This window comes from Erithacus rubecula, assembly GCF_903797595.1.
Source record: "Erithacus rubecula genome assembly, chromosome: 6".
Taxonomy (NCBI): Eukaryota; Metazoa; Chordata; class Aves; order Passeriformes; family Muscicapidae; genus Erithacus; species Erithacus rubecula.
The window spans coordinates 15060519-15081852 of NC_136688.1; the positions used below are offsets into that span (position 1 = coordinate 15060519).

Sequence of the window (21334 nt, forward strand, 5' to 3'; positions counted from 1 at the left end):
ACATCACAGAAATGCATTCTGGTGAAGTAAACAAACAGAATAGAAACAATGCTTTTCATCTCCCACTACACTTGTCTCAAAACCCAAATTATTCTCAAATTCCTGCCCATTCTAACAAATTACAGTGATCTTGCAATGCAGACAGGTACCATTGTCAGGAAGGGAGAGGGACAAACCAAAGGCTGGGTCACATCAGTGGATGGAAGCAAAAACAAAAAAAAAGAAGCCCATGACAAGATTTTCCTGAGCTTGCCAGATCAGCTCAATTGGCTGGAGCATGGTGCTACTAACACCAAAATCATGGGTTCAATCCCATTCCCTAGAGAGATGTGATCCTCCAGCTCAGAACTGTCTGTGATTCTGATACCACTGACCTCCAGACTGGATTTGCCCACCATATTTCCAACAGTTATCCAGAAACCTCAGTTTGGTTTTCCTCAGAAAAAGAAGCAACAAGCAGCTTGCTGCTACTTACTAACCTAATTTCCTCCTTTTTCACCATCCTAAAATTGATATAGTTCATCATTTGCCCTTGAACAATGAAGATCCTAGAAAGGGAAATCTCACCACATTTTAAATTGTTATTATTATATCTTAATTGTAAGGATTATTTGGTTAAGGGATTATAATGATTAAATTACACAATCTTACATAATCATCCTACTACTTTTTTCAAAACTAAAATGTTTGCTTTTTAAAAAATAGATCTAACAGTCATCTTTCAAAAATATTAAAGAACATTATGAATTTTTAAAAAATGACAAAGGATGTCTTAGTTTATACATTATTTTTCTCTTAAATTTAGTTCCCTTTTGCACATAAAATTACATCAAATTATCATCCCCAGCAACTGGAGATTTACTATTTTAAACTTTAATTCGAGAACAAACATTACTGCAAATATGTATAGAAAAAAGCATGCTCACTGAAAAGGCAATGGATGATTTTCAGACAAATGTTTTTACTAAAGCAGATTCTCCTTTTGGCATCACAGAAATGCTGGAAGCCAGGAAGATGCTTTTGTTTTAAATGATTACTAAAGGTTTATTTTTATCATGCAATTTGAAGGGCTTTTATTACAATGCATAGTATTTGCACCAAGACTGAGGTATTTTCTCTTCTATGCACATGAAGAGTTAAATGTGGATGCTCAATTCACTGCAATATCCAAGCAGCTACGAGAAGCAGGGGCAAGATCCAAGCTTAAGGAATTGCTGAAAAATCCTTTACAAAAGTCGTGCAATAGTTTGCAAATCTATTTTGCAAAACTGATTTTTTTTTTCAAAAATCCATAATCTGAAAGAAACAGGGTCTTGGGCCAGAAACCTGAGCTTTGGCACAGAGAGAACAGGTAATTTACACTCTCTTTTCCCCTCTCTCTGCAGGCAAGCCAGAAGGAGGAAAAATTCTGCAGCCCCTCCCATCTCCTCCTCCTCACAGTGATAGGCATCTACCACCTAGAGAGCTGCAACTAAACATTAAAGTTTGATTAAAATGCTTTATAAAGCATAATAAGCCATGAGATAGTATAAACACACATTAAATACCTTCTGTGCAACTAGCAATAATCGCTGAGGTATTCACAACTGTCTGAGATTGCAACACCTTCCTGCAAAGACAACACTATGCATGTCCCAAGAAACACTTCTTCCCAGAAATCCCTTTTCCTGCTCTGGATACACAAGATTTGGGCATCATTCATTCTTGCACAGCATTTAAGAACTGCTTAAACACCCCAGGATGTGCAAGAGGGCTTAGAGTTCAACTACACCACCCCTGCATTAACACAGCAATCTTGCACCCAGTGTTTGAGTTTTGAAAGAGTTTGCATTTGGGCCACTCCACCAAAGATGACAAATAAAATTCCCCATGAATTTTAGTTGTGAAACTTTGTCCCAGTTGCAATTGCACTTTCAGAAACTCCAGGTCCATTATTACACATACATTATTGTAATTCATAACTCTATAGAATGAAGCAGAGGTGTACATGACTGAAAACAGAACTTGGAGAACTATCCAAAACCAAAAGCAAAGTAAGGCAACTTACAAGGACTGCAAGCCACTTAATCCTCTGATGGCTTCATTAGGTACAGTCTTCAGCTGGTTGTTCTGTAGGGTTCTGTAAAAATCTACTGTGTTAATGAAGTAGAATTTGACAATCATCTTTATCAAAGGCAGAGGTAACAGAAAAGTCCACAGTCTTGTTATGGTTTCCCAGATTTCTAGGGTATGTAAATGTATGTAGAATTACCAATACCAGATAGCCAAAGGCAACAATCAAACAAGAAAATGGTGCATTTCAGTTTTATTTACAATTCATTCACCAACAGCATTAATTTGCAGAGAATAAGCTCTGACACAGTATGCTGAAATTCCCTTGGGAACTCACTGAAGAGGTTAAACAACTTAACACTAGGTCAAATTTGCTACAAGAGATGATATTTTATTGTTTTATTGTGGAATTATACATGCTAGAAAACACACAAGCCTCTAATTTTTACTGAGGTCGCACAAATGCACAATGCATTAACAATCAAATTTAAAAAGTGTACTCACAACAAAAGCTGAATTAAGCTATACTGTTGTGGGTTCCTTCAACATTCTCTCATAGGACAATGTGTGTCATGTGAGTTCTTTTACAAAGAGAATGCAAATAACCTTTTAAAAAATCTTACTCAGTTGTGGTGCATTAGGGTAAAAATTCAAGCAGACAAGTTAACTGCCAAAATTAAGATATGTCCCACATTTTTTTAAGAACTGCTAGAATTTCAGGCACCTCCAGTGTTAGTATTACAATGGATATGCCTTCAAGAGTTTTGATATTTTGTATTCAATTTACAAAATATCATATTAAATAGTATTGGAAATGGGCAGTTCCCTAATCTGTACCCTGGTGATAGTGTCTGTTTCTTTCTTTAAACCTCAAGATCTGCTATTTAAAAAAAAAAAAAAAATCTCTTTAATTAACTACCTATTACCCTGCTAACATTTGGAAGAATTTACATCAACAGAAATGTTACAGTTTTCAAATAGAGTTTTTTAAAATCTTAAACAACAGAAAACTTTTTTTATCCTTAGCTATGGAAAAACTACTATCATAAAATTTCTTATCTCAGAAAAACAAAGGGTTTTAATGACAGTAAGCCATTCTCACCTAGAGAAGCATCAAACCGTAGCAATTTTTTCTATTGCCAGTAGGGAATAATTCAAACAGCACATTCAATCTACTAAGTAACAGTACTACTGATAATGTCAGCACACCTGGCAGAGGATGCTGAAGGGCTGGAGAACAACAAAAGCTTATGTGTCCCTTTCAGAATTTTTCCTCTGGTTCTTCTGCTACAAAATATACTTTAGAAACAAGGAAGTGTTCTAATAAAATGCAGCAATTAAAGTTTAGTCAAGTTCATCTTGTCATCTGAACCACATCCAGAAGGCTTTGTAAAGGAAAACAAAAACAAAGCAGGAGAGCTATACTTTAGGAGAACAGAGGGCAAAAAAATTTCCTCCAGCCTACCAGTAAGCAGTCTGGCTATGCACTAAGAAAGCATACAGCTAGCTATGAAACTCTAAAACCCAATTACTTACAGAACTTTGAGTTCTTTCAACCCAGACAAGGCCTTTGGATGGATAAAAGTAAGGTCATTGCCAGCCAGCCGCCTGGAAAAAAAATGCAATAGTAATTTTAGTCACAAAATCCAGTACTTCTCCAGCCTGTATCATATCCTGCAAGCCATTATGCATTTTGCATTCAATTACATTATATTCACACTCTTCCAAGTTTGCAATGTTTATTTTACTTATACCACATTTTAAACAGTGAAGATGCATCACTCAGCCTTGTGGATATTCTTTTGTAAATGTGCTAGAAAAACATCACACCCTGCAATGATGAAGAACCTTCTCATGGTACTGGGTTTGACAGAGCATTTGCCAACACAACCCTCTGGCTTTCAGCACTGCTCCACTGAAACACTCATGTTCTGGTACCCACATGTTTGTAATATACACAGCAGTTTCTCAAGGGAGTAAGAACAGCTAGATGCTACAGCAAAGCAGCAGTCTCTATGAGAAAATGAAATCCCAAATATAAAATCAATATTCACAAGCAAGTGGTATGTTCACCCAGTGCTGACAGTTGACAGGACACATGCTGAATATGAACAAGACATAACATTGGTAATATTTCCTCTTTTTGGACAGCAATGTGGAAGAACTTTTCAAGAAAGGGAACTCTTTTGGGGCAGGGAGAAATAGAACTGGATTCTCAGCCATACACACTGGAAATGTGTATGGACTGCCAGACATTAACACAAAGGAAATGATGAAAATCACCATGATATAAAAAGTAATGAAGACATGAGATGCTGCAGAATACAAAGCAGGAAAGCAGAAATAGCAGTCAAAACAGCTTTTTCCAAACAACTCATTCCCCCTTCCCTACTCTTTTTTACTTCAATGCTTTACCTCTCCCCTGACCAGCAGATCCTGTGCAGTCCAGCCTTGGTTGAGCTGCTAATAGCTGTATTTTATCAAGGGTAAAGACAATAATGCAGAACACCTGGTAATCCATAACTGACAAAAGATGCAAAAACTCCAGCCAAAGTATTTGCTTTTGGACTTGGGTTTCATATCCAAGCTAAGCAAAAGCAATGTTAAACAAGGTTGTGCAATGAAATAATCTGTGGAAATACCATGTACAATCCAGTAAGTGTTAATAATTAATAAGCAATCAATGTGCTTTAACAAAGGTTACAGAATATCAAAACCCACCTCCAAAAGGCACTGTGCAGCAAGCCAGACTCAGTAAAGGGAAAATATTATTTCAAAGAGGCAATCAAAGGCAATAACAAGAGCAACATCTAAAGTATCAGCTTGCCAGAACATAGAAATTACATTTTTATCTTCTTCTCTAACTACATAAAAGAGATTACCAAAGTACATAATGCTTATATAAATCTGCTTGCAACAGAATTAGTGACTTCATAAAATGCTGTCTGATAGACAGGACACTAGTTATCTTTATTACATCCATTTCTCAAATGTGGATGGTTATATTTATAAACCAAGGGAGAAGAGGACAACACCTTCATGAACAAGAAGATGACAGCAGAAGATCCTACTTGCTCTTAGAATACTCTGTTCCTCCTGCATGTTAAGGTAGATGTTGGTTTTTAGTCCTGGTATTTTCATGCACCCCCCAGTTGCTATGGTTCTGACATCACTACAAGCATGTTTTAAAAAAGCCCACATCTGCTGACTGCTGAGAAAAGTTTGTCTGCATGGCTTGAGTATAATCAAACACTTCTGACACTAGAAGCAAAATAAGAAGAATCTATGCATAATTATTCTTGAAATCTCCTGTCTGCAAGCAACCTCAGAATTTCAGAGCTGGACACAATTTTTCAAATACTTAGAATTTTTAACATTAATGGAAGTTTCCAGATGGCAACTAAACATTCTCCTAAAATTCATTTTGTTGTCAGCAGCTGTCCAAATCAACTTGATTAACTTATCTGGGGGGATGTGGAGGGAGGTTTGCAATATTTCATGTCTTTCTTTCTAACAATTCCTTAAGAAGTTCACTGTAAACAGAAAGAACTGATGAAACATGCTGGGTCTCTACAGCAGAGAGCTGCAAAACACGTTTATGTTAAAATGTGTTTGAAACAGCAGAATACAAATCCTTAAATCAAACAGAATTCAGCTGAGGCTGTGGCACCTAATCATTTTGCATACAAACATTACTATGATTGCATATTGCACAATTCAATGAGTGGCAGCCCTGGTACATTTGTCAGGCAGCTCTGGCTGCAGCTCAGCCAAGGCTCCCCATTAATCTGGTGTGTGTGAGGCTTGTCAGGCATCTGTTCCCTCTCCCAAAGAGATTGGGGATTATTACTTCAGCTTTTAAAAAGCTAAACTAAACACAGTTGAATAGTATCCCTCAACCTTAATGCCACTAACATCACCTAAAGAGCACTGGAAACAAATTACAGCTGAGCCAGAGCAAGACTTGTCTGACTTCAAATAGAACTGTGCTTCCCTCAAGGCAACTCCTGCTTCTTCAGCCTTTTCCCAACCAACAGAAAAAAGCCAACCCTTGTGATCAATTCCATTTCCATTTCTGCACTATCTGGCAGTGCTCCAGGAAGTGTGGAGAGGCTCTGCTAATCAGTTTGCCAAACACACGTTTATCATTCACATCCCAGCCCTGGGGAGCTGCTCATGAGGAGGGTCCAGCTGCAGCTCTCAAGCAGGCACAGATCAGTGAATCTCACTCTGTTCTCAACACTTTTCCCATGCAGCAGCTGGAAGGATGGAAATTATTCTCTTTACATAACCAGGTTCATTTTAAAGAGATAATTGTAAATTTGATAGCATACAATATAGCACACATACAGCATTATAAATTAGGATGTCATTGAAATCCTCCAGCCAGGTTTTCCATGTTATCTTCTTTCAGCAAGTTTTAAAAGCATTGATTATTAAATAATTTGAAAGCATCCCTGTTTCTCTCCCTCTCTCTCATGCACATGCAAATGTGCTAAGGGAAATTACAGTTTTACCACAGCCAAAACTCTAACACAACAGAAAAGACACAACTTTGATCTCCTGGCAGCAAGAGTCACTATCCTGCTTGAGAGCAGCTCTGGAAATTTCTGCTCTATGCTGGCAGAAATTCACATTGCCACAAAGCAGCCCCTTAAGGCAGCCCTACATTTCCACTATCAAGGGCTGAGCACCTATCCTGCCCTTCATTCTGAGTGGAAATAGTTACAGAGACCTAGTCTGAAAGTCCATCTGTTGCTACTGAACCATGGTACATCACCATTAATTACAACTCTTTCTCCAAAGGCAGTGGGCTGCAAAACAGATTCACCCACAAAGACAGTAAAAAATTAATTAAACAGACAATGTATGGCCACAGTAGGTATCTTTCCTGTAATTGCTTAGCATGAATGTTGTAGTCTTCTATTTTTACTCTAAAAATAAATATTAAGTGTTTTAATGGTAAATTTGGACAAATTCAAATTTACAGACTCAATTTCAGCATAGCAGGATAACAGAGTAGGGCACATGGAGAAAAAATATTTCTGCTAGAGGTGATGAATACCCTGTAACCATTATTTCAAGTGACACAGTAAATACTCTCCAGATGTGGATGACACCTTATTATTACAGACATCAGGATACCATGGAGTTGAAAACTAACATTTCATGGTGTCTCATTCCCAGAGAACACAGCAAGTCTACTTTCTTGCACTGAAACTGCAGCTAATACTGTTTTCTCTCTTTTGGGAAATTAAAACTTCTGCAATTACGAGTCTGGCAACCCAGCTGCATGTTAACCAAGCCAAGTTAATCACTGGTGCTGCTCCAAAAGTCAGGGAGGGCGTTCCAAGGATACATTTTTGCCTGTAACAATTAAAACCATCTCTCTTACTATGACAGAATGCAATAAAACTTCTTGGAAACCTCTCTCCTTATCTTGAATCCCAGATAGTAGCTGTGAACTCCAGCAAAGACTTTCATCTCCTTCTGTCCATCTGCAGGTCTTATGCTCATACAGAAAATGTTTCTTCTGTAGAATTTGGGTTGCTTTTTTCTTTTCCCCTTGGTGTAATGCTCCTAACATTTTCTCTCTCTTGTCTTTGATTATATATATATATGTATATAGGCTACTTTCTGCACAGATCAAATTCAAATAGTGATACAGACTGCAATCCTGATATGTCATAATAAAACACCTGAATTATTATTTTTACCTCTACATTAGCTGCTTTGTGATAAGACCCAAGAGTCCTATTTTAAGGTTTGGTCAAGCCTGAGCCTTCAATATCCATCACTGTTCCTCTGCCTGGCCCACATCCACTTTTAGCTATCCAACTTTTACCTGCCTATTTCCATTTTATTGGAAAGCATTACCCTGCTTCTCCACCTGAATTTTTGCAAACCCTATATTTTGTGCTGTCTGACATTGAACTACTGTTCCAAACTTCCACCTTTTCTAGGTTTACTGTGTTTGCCAAATACAAATTTGAATTTTACTTGAAGTTCTCTCACAACAGAAGTAATCTCTGAAAATGCCTCACAGATAACTTAATCCATGATGCCCAGCATTTCCTCCAGAAAAGAGCTTTAGTCTCCAGCTGTGCCAAAATACCAGTTGCTCTGGAACATAAATCTTTTTTTCTTAAAGGCTGATGCCTACTTATGTGCTACAATTTATTGATCAAGGTTGAAAGCTCTACAGGAGAGGTGCAGTCATCTGCAGGAAAGTACAGAATACAGGGTTTCACTGCATCCCTCATGCAAGTGGATGCCCTGCCTGTGGCATTGTTTACAAAATGCATTTCTGGTCTAAAAAGCTAAAATTCCTAAGTAAACTAAAGCAATTGATTAAAAAGTCGAAAGCTGTTCAGAAGTTCTATGGTTAAATTGCCAGCAAGAGTCACCAGTATCTACCACAAGACAAAATATGCTCTATGGTAATGCTTTTCATGGACTATCAAAAACAGGAAAATAAATTACAGTGGATTTTCAGGAAAGCAAGCATCTACAACCATGCAAAATATGCTCTATACTTTCATTTTCAAGCAGTATCTGTATTTGGACAAGACCTTAAAGTAGAACCCATGGGCTGCAACACATGCACCAAAAATATCTATAACATTAAAAAATTATTATACACTATGAGTTATTGAAACAAGTGGTCTTTGTAATCTCAACAAGTATTCTGCAGCAAAACATCTCAGAAGTTTGCATATATTTTTTATCATGGGCATATATGTCACAAACATAAGCAACAATACCACAGTGTCTTTTAAACTGGTTAACACCTATTCTACAACAGAAATGCTGAGTTGCTGCAGAAAACAATTTTGATTCTTCTCACCTCCAAAGCAAAATGCAGAATATATTTTATAAAATATATTCTCTTCTCCCTACTTGCCTCTGCACATCTTGTACTATACTGTGGTAACTTTGCTCAACCATAGGGCAGATAGAGCTTTCTCTTGATAGCTATCTAAACACTGAGTAATAATGCATTTCACTTACCTAGCCTGCACAGCAGACACACGGAGATGAAAGCCACCAAGTTTAGTTTTGATCAACTGGGATGAAACAACTCAATTAACTACAGATTTGTGCTTTTAGCAGATAGTGGTACTTGGATGCTCAGATGGTTTCCAAGACCATGAAATATGTTAATGGTCAGACATGAGAGGGTGAAAAAACTGCTGCTGTTATAGTAAACACTCAAAGTTGCTCTGTTCTGTTATACAGCCTTGTCTCTTGTCCTGGCATTTATGGGCTATCTAGGCAGGGGATCTTTGAATGACCATGCATCTAGCACGTGACACTGCAGAATGGAGAAGTGGATTAAGTGGACATGTATTAGCAATGAACTTCTGTTACTGCTTTCTAACCACCCCAGACGGATGCTGGGTAAATAAATATAAGACCCAGGTTCTGCAGACACCCTCACAATGAATGACCCTAAAGAAATTGAGGTAATTTTCAGTATGATTCTTTGATTCAGTTTAGGTTGACTGTTATCTTTTTTTTTTGAGCTGGAATAAAAGTAAATATTTTAATAGAATCATCTAGAATTTTACTTTTATATAAGAAGGGCGGGAAAAAGAACTTCATAGGAGTCTGGTTACTATTTCTGTGTCAGGACATCTGCCAAGGCTAATTAGCCAAAAGTACCTGTGTACTAACAAAATATACAAGAATACAAACATGCAAGCAGAGGGGAGGAAAGCAGGGAAAAGAATGACATCACCATGTCTTCTTGTGGTAACATATAGCATCATACTATGAAACTATGATGACAACATAGACTCAGTTACTTTCTCAGAGTATAAGATGTTTATCTTTAACATACAGGATTCATTTCTTTTCCTTTTTCATCCAAGATTTTCATAGAGCTCCTGTGATGACTCCTGAGACCCTAGCCTTGAACTGGCTACCTGATCACTCACACACACATCTCTTGTTCAACACTCCAATTTCTAAAACCAAAAGGAGGAGGGAGGACTGCATGGCACAAGCACCATTTGGAGACCAGCACTTGGAGAGACACAGCTTAAGGGCTTCTCAAGTTACTGCTCAGCCTCCAAAAGTTTCTTATCTGGTTTATACCTTCAGACAGCCCCAACCTGGCAGCATAATAAGGCTTTAAGACTGGTCTTGAAAGGGTAACACAGGAAAGCCCAGCCTTCAGGCCATTTAGCTAAACCAGCTTCTATGTGTGTGCATGTGAGCAGAACACTGAAACTCAAAAAAACTGACAGATAAGGAAAAAGTTTTGTTGTCCTCTAAAAGTACTTGCAGCAGAATAACCAGTCTTGGGACTGTCAACTTTGGAAATTAACATGTGGAAACAGAAACTGGAAAGGAAAAAAAAACCTCTCATCTTCTAAAAAACAATGGAATTTACTCAACCTACCAGCATCTATCCCCACAAACAGGAAAAAACATGCAGCTGTCAAGCAGAGTAAGAACCTTCTAAGCTACAGAAATATTCTTGTATCAGCATGACTAAAACTCATCCAGAATCAAATTGATTTAGGACTCACAGATAAGAAAGCACTAATTAAACACAGGTTGGCCAACATGTTTTGAAACATCATTTAGCATTTAATGCAGACCAAGTAAATGATGTTTAAAAATATCTTAGCTGACTGTGGTTAATTCTACTTGGGAGTCTTTGCCTAAAGGTTTGTCTTGACTAGAATTTGAAGGTGCAAGTTACAACATGCTGATGACTTTTAAAGCTCCAGTGCACACAAGGCAGTAATGTGAGCTGGCTGGTCAAGTTGTTAGGCTTTTAACTTGCTACCACATGAGAAACCTACCCCTTGCATTTTTTTCATTAAAGTTTTACCTCTTGGAATTCAGGCTGGATCAACTAAGGAAATCACCTCCTCCAGCTGTTCAGGTATTCAGAGCTGGTAGATCTATGAAGGGCACTTGGTGGATTCCAACCCTGTATCATACTGCCATTTTTGAGGGACCAACAGCTGGTATCTACACTGGCTGCCTTTGCAAAAAAGGAGCTGAAAATTATCTCTGCCTGCTCCTCAGAGTCTGCTGGTGAGGCTGAACAGGCAGAGATGGGGCAGTAATGTCTCCAACCATGCCAGCCTGTTTTACAAGAGGATGTTTAACCACACTTTTAGTTATCATATGTTAACACAAGGTATCAGGACAACATGAAGAGTCATTCTTACCTTTTCTACTCAAAACAAGTCCTTCACCTCCAGTTTCTAACTATAAACCTTGGGATTTTTCACACAGATGAAAGAGAAAAGAATTGCACCATCTCATCAGCATTCACATACTGAAAACACTGCTCTTGAAAGATCTAGCATGAAGGACAAGGCAAGTCTTTCCATCAAGTGTCCCACAGCCAGGTGAGGAAAGACACAGCATCCTAAACTAACAGCCCAGCCTTGGCATAACTCTGAGACATGTCTTATTCATAGAACTCAGGGAATATAAAATACACTACACTCCGTCTGCCTGCCCAAGGATAATACAACTTGGTGCTGATGGAGAAATTAGAGGAAGTGTACCATCTAAATTACACACTGAAAGAGATACTACAAAAACAAGCAGCTGTGGCATTTCAGCCAGCTGGTCACCTTCAGCTGCAGTCAAGAGGGAAAATAGCTCCAGACATCTCCCTTGCAGATACTTCCTGATTACAACCTTATGGCAAAACCCCACCCCATTTTCACTGCTAGTATACATTTTAATTATTCCTTATGTTCCTAAACTATACTCTGTCAATTAAAAACCATGATCAAAAACTCTGGCCAGGGAAGAGAGGTGAAGAGATATTTAAGCAAGACCTCCTAAGACTTATCAACATGGATATAATTAAACAGTCAAGCAAATACTCAGTCACACTATTTATTTTCTTGCAACAATTAGTTGCACATGTGTGGTCTCTTGTTCACTGTTTATTCATGTCTCAAAAAGCAGAGCAGCATTGTGTTTCAGAAAATAGAAACTTATATGGAACTAACTCTTCATTTTATTACTTGATCTCCCCAGCCATTAAACAAGAAGGTTTTGCCCTTGCTGGATAAAACAAACAAGGCAGTGTCACAGGAGAGAGACTATTTCATACCATGTATGAGCAAAAACCAAAATCACAACAACAGATCTTGGTATCAGCACACACCTGAAGCTAATAGAGCCCTTGTGGCTGTTGGTGCTCTCAGGAAGGATTATTTTCCCTGCAGTGTTACTGGGTGTGGTTTTTGTACCCAACAGTCAGAGTGCAGAGCACCTCTCTAACCCTGCTGGAGAAGGTCAGGACCCTACCCTAAGGCTGAAATCACCTGTGCTCTCCTTGGGACAATCACATCCTTCTGTCACAGCTACAGACAGACATGGAACGTACTGCAGCCCTCTGCCTCTCACACAGACCAGCTAAAAGCTTATCATCTAAATTCTGCCCATGAGTGCAGGGCAAATAAGATGGCAACATTCTAGAGGGTTAAGAGTGGAAATCAAAACAAGCCGAAAAGGTCATTAAGTCTAAGATACGTATGCTTTATTGGAGTGGTTCAAGTTTCTGATGGCAGACTGGAAAACTGGCCAAGAAAAAAAATAATTTTGATTTTTGCCTTCCTCAATAAGAGACTGCCTTTTTAAATAATCTAGCAGATCATTCACAAATAAGAGTGTAAATCCTTCAAACTACTTTAGATAACTTTACATATTGGAAAGGATTGCCACTTTTCAAAAAGGCCAACAAAACGTAACACAACATAGATATTCTAGTTAAAAATTCACACTGGAAAATGGTTTCTACTTTCTAAAAACACTGAATTATCATGTTATATTTTCCTCTTCTAGCTTTCTATAAATACTTTAGGTGTGGTTAGAAAATCATGGCCAAGTTCTCAAAGAATTTTTAGTTTCCATATCACGTTTAAGGCTGCAGCATATTTATGTTAGCATTTTCTGAAGAATACACATCATTAACTGCTAAGGCAAAACCCTTGGTGGTCTGCTTCTGCCTGACTCTGACCATTGCCATTTCAATAGTTTGCAAATTACTTCCAGATGGGTATCAGTTGCACAGGCATGGAGGATTTTTATAACATTTATAAATAATGCTAGAGCCCTGCTGACATATGGTGAGTGTGCTACACAGCAATGTGCATGCCAAGGCTTGAATGAGGGTACACTGAGCACTCACCCATGGTCTGACTCTGCCCATGGACAAATCAAAACCCCTTCCCTTGTACCTGGGAGTAATACTCTGACAGGACATTATCTCAGAGTCACAAAATCCCAGATTATTCCTGCAAATTTGATTCTTTGCTGGGGTCAGTTGTGCAAACATGGCCATTTAGTGCCATTTCAGATGTCCTCTTCCACCTGGTCCCAACATTGCCACTCACAGCACCCACTGGTTTCCCATCTGTGTCAGACCTGTCAGTCTGGTGCAGGGGTCTTGGATGACCCAGAATATCCAAAAAACAGCCTGAGACACAGAACTGAAGCACCCAAGTTGCCTCCTCTTTGTTGACACAGAAGGCACCTGTGAACTGAGCAGCCAGCTTTTCCAAATCTGCTGCTCTGCTTCTTCCACCAGTGTTCATTTTAGAATTTGGGAAATGATCCTCTGACTACCAAATAATTAATTTCACTGAAGAAATGACAGCCCCCATTTCAAATGCCTTCTACTGAACTTTTTTATCTCAGCCTCTTCATACACGCAACTCAGCTGCCTAAATAATACATTCTAATTGTCTGCCATTTCCATTCAATTAAATTCTATGATACTATTTTGCAACACTAATTAGCAGACTGTGCCAAGGGCTAATCAAACACAGAATGTGACAATGGCAGGGCTATGGCATGGTATGAAGATAAAGTGTCTGGAGCTGCCTCCTTGATGGAGACCCACTAGACTGCATGATGCTGTGGGCACTTACTGCATCCCCATTAGTTTGCAGATTTTCATTTTCTTCAGCATAATTCTTGGGAGAACTTCTCAATAAAAAGTCACTTCTAGCACAGATTCCAACATCACTTTAAGTGTTTTCTTTAAATTACTTTTCTTTGGCATGGACACTGCTGGAATAGCAGCTTTGCAAGGGCTTAGCAGTCACAACTTTGATCTGTTAAACTATAAATAAAAGCTAAGAAGAAACTCTGACAATCATAGAAAGGAAAAATTGTGCTTGTACAGTAGGAAGTATGAGAGTTCACTTGTTCCTGTCCATAACCAGCAAAAATAAAGAATGAAATATTTTTGTACCTTAACTCATAGAGAACAAAGCAGAAACGTTTCATATCTGGTGTTGGTCATTTTTATGAAGGAGGAAAGCTGCTTTCATTTGAAGCTACTTTATTATATCTCCCTTTAATAACTTGAACTGAAACAAGAGAATCTAGAGTTGACTTGTGGTTTTGTTTTGGGGTATTTTCCCCAGAAGTTGCTTTAACACATCAAGTAAGCATGCTAAGAATGATTTAAAGCTTCTTGGTGTTCACATATAATCCTGAGCTTAATGCTAGCCTATTTTTTCCCCAAACTGAAAACCTGGAATTTAGGGGGACAATGAGGTACATGTAGCAAATGGCTCTTTGGCAATAAGCACAACAGGTGATGGCTGAAGGCTCTGCCTTTCCTCTTTATCTCCTGACACACCTTAAGGTTTATGAAGTTACACAATATGCACACCCACCCCTTAGTTTTATTGCTTAATTGCTTTTTGGAGGAAAAAAGTGAAGTCTCCCACAGTCATCTAAGCTGGATAAACAGAATTGTTTGGGTGTGAAATTTGCCTATAAAGAATTAAAATGTAAAAAGCAGGTTACAAATCTAGTCTAACAAACGTACAGAAGCACATGTTAGAGAGCACATCTAGAATGTTAGCTAGTATATATGCTGAAGCCAAACAAGCATTTGTCAACACAAATGCATCATCTGAAAACCTATTTTTCTTCATAAAGCATTCTTGACTATATCAAAGACTTAAGCAATACCTAAAAACAAAGGCAATAAACCAGAACCTGTAAACATGAAATAAGATCTCAAAAAATTTATCTGGCATAAATCAACTTAACTGGACTTCACAGTTGTACTGATCTGAGTCAAAACTATTTAAGAACCAGGTAAAATGGAGTTATTTAAGTGCATTAGTAATGTTTGCTGCTACATTATCAGGATATAAGAGAGATCAAAATTCTAAGAAGAGGTGGAACACTTTATTAGAGCAACCAGTGAGGCTGAGGTGAAAACAAAAAGCTTTCAGGAACACAGGTCTTTCTTCAGAAGAAAGTAATCCACCTCTTATCAATTTCTCAGTGTCTTTGCTCCAATGAGGTGTAGTGGCTGTACAGGTTAGAATAGATAACCAGAGTCAAAGGGTGCAGGGCTTAATCTGCAGTTTTGCTACAGGGTTAATTTATCCTTTTGCCCTCTACAAATGGTTTTCATTCTTTGCTTGTTTCCTCATTGGCAATGTCAGAAGAACACTTCCCTACCTCCTAAGGGTGGTCTGGGGAAATGAGCTGCTCTCTCCCTAAGGTGATTTACTGAAAATCCTCTCAATGCAGCATTCATAGTCCTAGTCTTGCCAAGGTTGCAAACAGAGGCAACTTTAATTTGTACTTTTTAGTGCTCTTTAATATGAGAAATCCTACTTTGCCACTGAAAATACAAGAGAGGCAAAGCAAATTGCAGGGGTTTGTCTTATCTATTGCTTGGCACTGGAAGTTCTCAAAACTCTCTTGCAAAGGTTGAACCATTACCCTTACCCTCACTACACTGATAAGGAAACTATAAGGCACAGAAAGTGCTAATCACACAACAGTGTTTAAAGCAGTAAAGTGAATGTCAAACCTGCCTCCCTGTTTACTGACTCTGAAACCCACCTCCTGAAGGACCATGCTGTTGAAAGCATGCTTCAGCTCTGCAAAGGCATCTTAGCAAAGACTGCAGCAAAACACTGAGCACATGACACCCAAGATTCAGAAACCCAAGTATCAGTTAAGTGAAACATAAAATAGCTAAAATGAGAGTAAGACAAAAGGGAGGTAGGAAGTGGGAAAAAATTTCTGCCAGAGAAATGGAGAAAAAGAAGCCCTGTACCACCCAGCTTCTGATATAGGTCAGGATACAGGATATCTTCCTGATATAGGTCAGGGCTTGTGAGCATTGCATCTGCAGCCTACAAGGACAAGGAAGTCACTCAGAACATGAAGCAACACCTATTTTATGGGACTTGTGCAACAGCTACACTGTAGCTCCTGCAGAAACAATGGTAATTACACAACTCTTGTGTTATCTTTGGATAACACTGTAATTAGGATGTGTCATCACTCTAGCCATGATTAAAATAATTACTGTAAAAAGTCCCTTGTAAGTAGCATTTACTGTCCTGGTTTCCAAACATGTACAAGATTACATTTTTAAAGCATAATTGCTTTTTCTGTTCACAGTTCCACTTAACAGTGTTTCTCCACCCACCTTCACTTATACAGCCACATGATGCTGTGGCAAAACTTTAACGTGTAAAATACTTACAGCTCTTCCAAGTAGGGAAAGTTCTTGAAGGCATCTTCTGGTAGTCTGGTGATGTTATTCATGCTGATATCTCTGGAAAAGAACAAATGCAGATTTATCAATAACCAGGAAAGTAATTTTACACTCTATGAAAAGGATAAGAAAAAGAAAGCCTCATGGATAATATGGTAACAGAAAAAAAGCTATTATAGTATCACACAGTAATGTATCTTTCTAGAAATTTGCATGCTAAACTTTCAAGTCACTGTAATTTGAGAATCAGGTTGCAGCAAAGACCTATAAAACAGGAAGTTGACAAAATAAAGTTTTCCAACACCTCTAAACAAAAATAATTACTGTGAAACTACAGGGAAGGCATGCATGGAGGCTCTGCAGTACTGCTATCTCCAGCACTAATTTTTACCAACTTACAGTTTTAACTCAGATGATTAAGACTATTCTAAAACCACAAGCATATGAAAAAAAAAAAAATATTGTGACCACCCACTGTGCAAATTTTCATCCCACAGTGCCTTGAAAAAAAAAAAATGCGTTAGGACTTAATAAATAGCTTCTGGCAATCAAGGCTTCTGCAACTACTGGCAAGAATAGCAGAAACACGTCCTAGCTCTACCACAGATTTTTTTTGTTTTGTTTTCCTTCTACAAAACCTATGAAGTCCTGGAGGTAATAGTTTTAAGCAGATTTCATTCTCAATCCACGGGCAGAGGGAAGCTGGCAGCAAGTGCTTACATGATAGGTATGCAGACCTGCTCAGCTCTTTTCTGTACAAAGCAGCAGTAAGTGGCAAACTTGGTGACATCACCTCAGCTCACACCTACACAATGATCACAGATAATCCAGTCCCAAAGCAAGTTATTACTCAGTGTGAATAAAAGCAGCATGAAAACGATTTGGTTTGATAATTAAACTAACTGCGTAACAATTCATGACATAATCCAAGTTCTTACTTTCCACTTGGTTGCTGGTTTGGGCTCTTTTAGTATGCAGTTAATAAGCAATTCAGTAACACTTGTTAGTAGAGCCTTTCCTGCTTGCTGTCTTCCACATGTTGTTCTCTAGGCTCTATATGCCACCTCCCTTCATAATTCAGATTAAAGAAGCAAACAAAGCCAAACTCTCCTTTTATCTCACTGATGGCCAACAAGTACCACTGAAGCTCCTCCATGACATTAACAAGTCACTGGCAACTGATCTCTGAATCACCTGTGCAGCAGAGACCCTCAGGCACTGCCAATGTCAAACCTGCACTCTTACACTAAATCTAGAGGAAACCGTTTCTCTAAAATAAATGTTAATTAAACAGTCCTCTAAAATAAAAGTTAATTAAACAAGAGTCCAAAAACTTCATTTTTCATTTCCCAGCACAAACTAAGAAAGCTACTCCTCAGCAGCTGCTAATACTGCACTAACCTAACTCAAGAACAGTGACATCAAAATAAGGTTCAGCATATACAAAACAAACCCAACTGTGCTAAGAGTCCAAAAACATCCACTATGGAACAGAAGATTCCCTTCACTGAGCTCCAGAAGGAGTGAACTGGAGATGTTTTATCCCCAGACTCTAGAGCCTGCAGGCTTTAAGCAGTGTTTGTGCCTCAGCAGCAGCCTGCTCACAGTACAATGCTGCTCTTGAGGATGCTTTTCTTCTTGTGCTGGAAAGTAAATACATGTGTCAGGTACATGAAATGTCATCTGTCTGCAACTTCTACTCTCACACAGTTTTCAAATTGTCATAAATACACACACATTTCACACATCCAGGCTTGTCTTCTCCTTTCCAGAGAACTGCAAATCCACTTTTGTTATCAGCTGAGAAGCATTTATGAATAGAAGAGTAAGAAGAGAGTGGAGACCCTAATCTTAAGAATTGGTAACCTGTGCAAGAAAATCACAACTGTCAAAAAACTGTCCAGCTGCTATAAAACCTTACTGTCATATGCACCACAATAAATAGTGGCAGTAGAAGTCAGAAAGCACTGTATGAGTGCTCACACATCACCATGGCAAAGGTTCTGGCTGCACCCACACTTGTTGCAGCACATGGAATCTCTTTTTGCCAGCTGAGGTAAGGAAATCACACCCACCTGAAAGCAAGGGTCTGAATTCCCAGAGCTATGAATGCCCAGTTTCAGAAGTGCCCTACACAATCCCAAACAAAGCCAATGGAAACCATGCAGACACACAGAATGCATGACACCCAAACTCACACAAATCCTGACTTTCTCTGCGATCTGAAATTAACTAAAAACGGTTTTTCCATGTAGCTTCAAGTGTTAGGCTCTACAATTTTAATTTGGGAAGTAGATTTTTGGATGCAAGCATTAAACAGATCACCTTAATAATGAGGACTTAAGAACCACCATCAATATCTCCAAATTCTACTAAAATCTATTTCCAGCTGAATTTGTAACAAAACCAGACAAAAATATAAACTGTGATTGTCTTTATCATGTGAATCTTCACCAACTGCTTATCATGATGCCTCACTAAAAAGCTGAAATTCTTATTAAGTATCTGCATTTGCCTTCATTCCATGTGACAGCAACTCTTACTAAATAAATAAATAAGTCAATCTTTATAGCACTGATTTGCAAACTTTCCAGAATGTCAGAGCACCAACTCTGAAAGTTTCCTAATGATCACCATACAAATCTTAAAACAATTCTTGTTTAATTAAGAACATTATGTAAAAGCAGCTTTGCTAATACATATATAAATAAAATATTCTTTTCTTTTCACTTCACTCTGCAGAGTATCCTTAAAGAATGAGTTCACAGGCACTATAAGCTGGTAATAAAACATTAAGTACTTCACAAGCAAGAATTTACAAACAATATTAGGAACACCCATGACACTAAAATTAGATTACTTAATAACCAGTCTCTATAAAGTTTTACCAAGTTGATTTGGGAAGATACTCTTAATAGCACATAATTAATAGAAGAATTGCAACAAAAATGGTGGAGCACAATACACTATGACAAAATAATGGTAAATAATCCCCAAAACCACAGTCCTAAACAAAAATAGCCCCTTCTAAGTTTCTACTGTATTTTAAAAATAGTCATTTTACTACTACTAAATTAAAAAAAAGGGGGATCAGTCCATGCAGTATCAAGAAAGCCATCTATTTAATAAAGTATTAGTATGCCCCTTGACATGTCAAAGAAATCTCCACTGAAAAGTTGCCATACACCACCTGTTCCTCTGCTAAATAACCCTCAGGTCTATAAGCCCAGAAATCATTTAGGGAGCTGATATACTAAAAAAGTTCCTAAGAATGAATAAAAGAGTATTAATATTTCTACCCCAAGCTCTAGCAGTGCTCATGGGAATGATGCTCTCACACAACAGGAGGATCCTGTCAGCAGCTGCCTGAAGCCCCTTTTCAGCAGGACTAAGCTAGACCTACAATGGACTGGGTTATTACATCCAGATTAAGGTCCCTAAAAACAGCACAACACCTGCAAACCTTTGAATTGCCACCAAACCCATGTGCACACAGAACAAACAAAACACCAAAACCTCCTTACATTTACCCTAGATTTTACTGGCAAACTGAAGTTCAGACTCAGTATCCAGAAGGCTTATAACAGTTTTCTTGTTCTTCCAACAAGTCCTCAGTATGGTCTGTCAGCACAGCAAACTACACCTATGACTCAACACTAAGTTTAGACCCACATTTGTATTTGGGATGTTTTCCCCAGAAAGTGCAAAACAGACAACAGCTCTAAGAGATGTAAGATTATGGTAATGCCATGGGTTTACACTGGGTTTACCCTGCAGACACATCAGGAACAAGGAGAAGCCAGGGCAGACCTGCACCTTTCAGCAGGCAGCCATTAACTAGGTTTATCTGTACTGAACAGCCAGGCTAACTATTCACTCATTCCCCAACATTAGCAGATGCCCCATTCCTGGAAACATTCCTGGAAGGGCATGATGGGGCAAGAAGCTAGCACTGAAACTAAAATGATGGCCAAGAAACTGGCATTGAAACTAAAATATGACCTACCAAAGGTGGTCACCTCTTTAGCAAGAGGCTGCATCTTGGGGGTAACATGAATCACAGCCTTATAATTACAATTAGTTTCACCATTTCAGGTAGGAGAGGTGCAACAAAATAAACACAACAGCACTCCCTCCCTCCAGTGCCATGGCTGCAGCTTTGAATGATAAATAAGACTTCTTACACTCTGCCAGAAGCATTGCCCCTTCTTCCAAGAAGGTACTGCAGAAAAGAATAAAAGTAACTAAAATTAGTGGCTTGCAACTGTAAATGTTATTTCATCATCCTAGGTAATGCAGAGATTCATTTTTTCCAGGCAAAAGGTGAAAAGTCAAGCCAAGGTTCTCCAGCACTCATCTGCTGTCTCCAGCCTGCTCAGGTAGATCCTTTCAGCTTATTCTGACAACCACTTGAATATTAATTTCCAGCTGACTTTAGCAAAGTTTCCTGCTTTCACCTAACACAGAAACACCTTAAAGTCATTAAAAATACTTACACTAACTGGCAACAATAATAAAAGCAATGAAAACCTCTCTCTGTTGAAAACAGGCCATCAAATCAGCTTTCTGTTTTCTTGTGAATATGAAACAGTTGGGTTTTCCCCATTTAAAGCTCTTTCCCCATTTAAAGCTCTTGTGTCCATTCTCCTTGGAAGAAAAAAGCAACTTTGCTGGACACAGTAAAAACTACACAGCACCTCATCTTATCTTGCATCATGCCAGACATTTAATCACTTTTAAACCAAACAGCAG

At 38.4% G+C, this 21334-nt stretch overlaps 1 protein-coding gene across 1 annotated transcript in view; it reads right to left on the reverse strand.

The window, feature by feature from the left end:
* LGR4 (leucine rich repeat containing G protein-coupled receptor 4) overlaps positions 1-21334 on the reverse strand; it is a 66171-nt gene that overhangs the window by 20620 nt on the left and 24217 nt on the right. Inside the window, exons 2-4 of the mRNA XM_079310093.1 lie at positions 16571-16642; positions 3589-3660; positions 2048-2119 (exon numbers count right to left, since the gene is read on the reverse strand). Of these exons, the coding sequence (XP_079166219.1) occupies positions 2048-2119; positions 3589-3660; positions 16571-16642 (216 nt within the window). The remainder of the gene's footprint in view (positions 1-2047; positions 2120-3588; positions 3661-16570; positions 16643-21334) is intronic.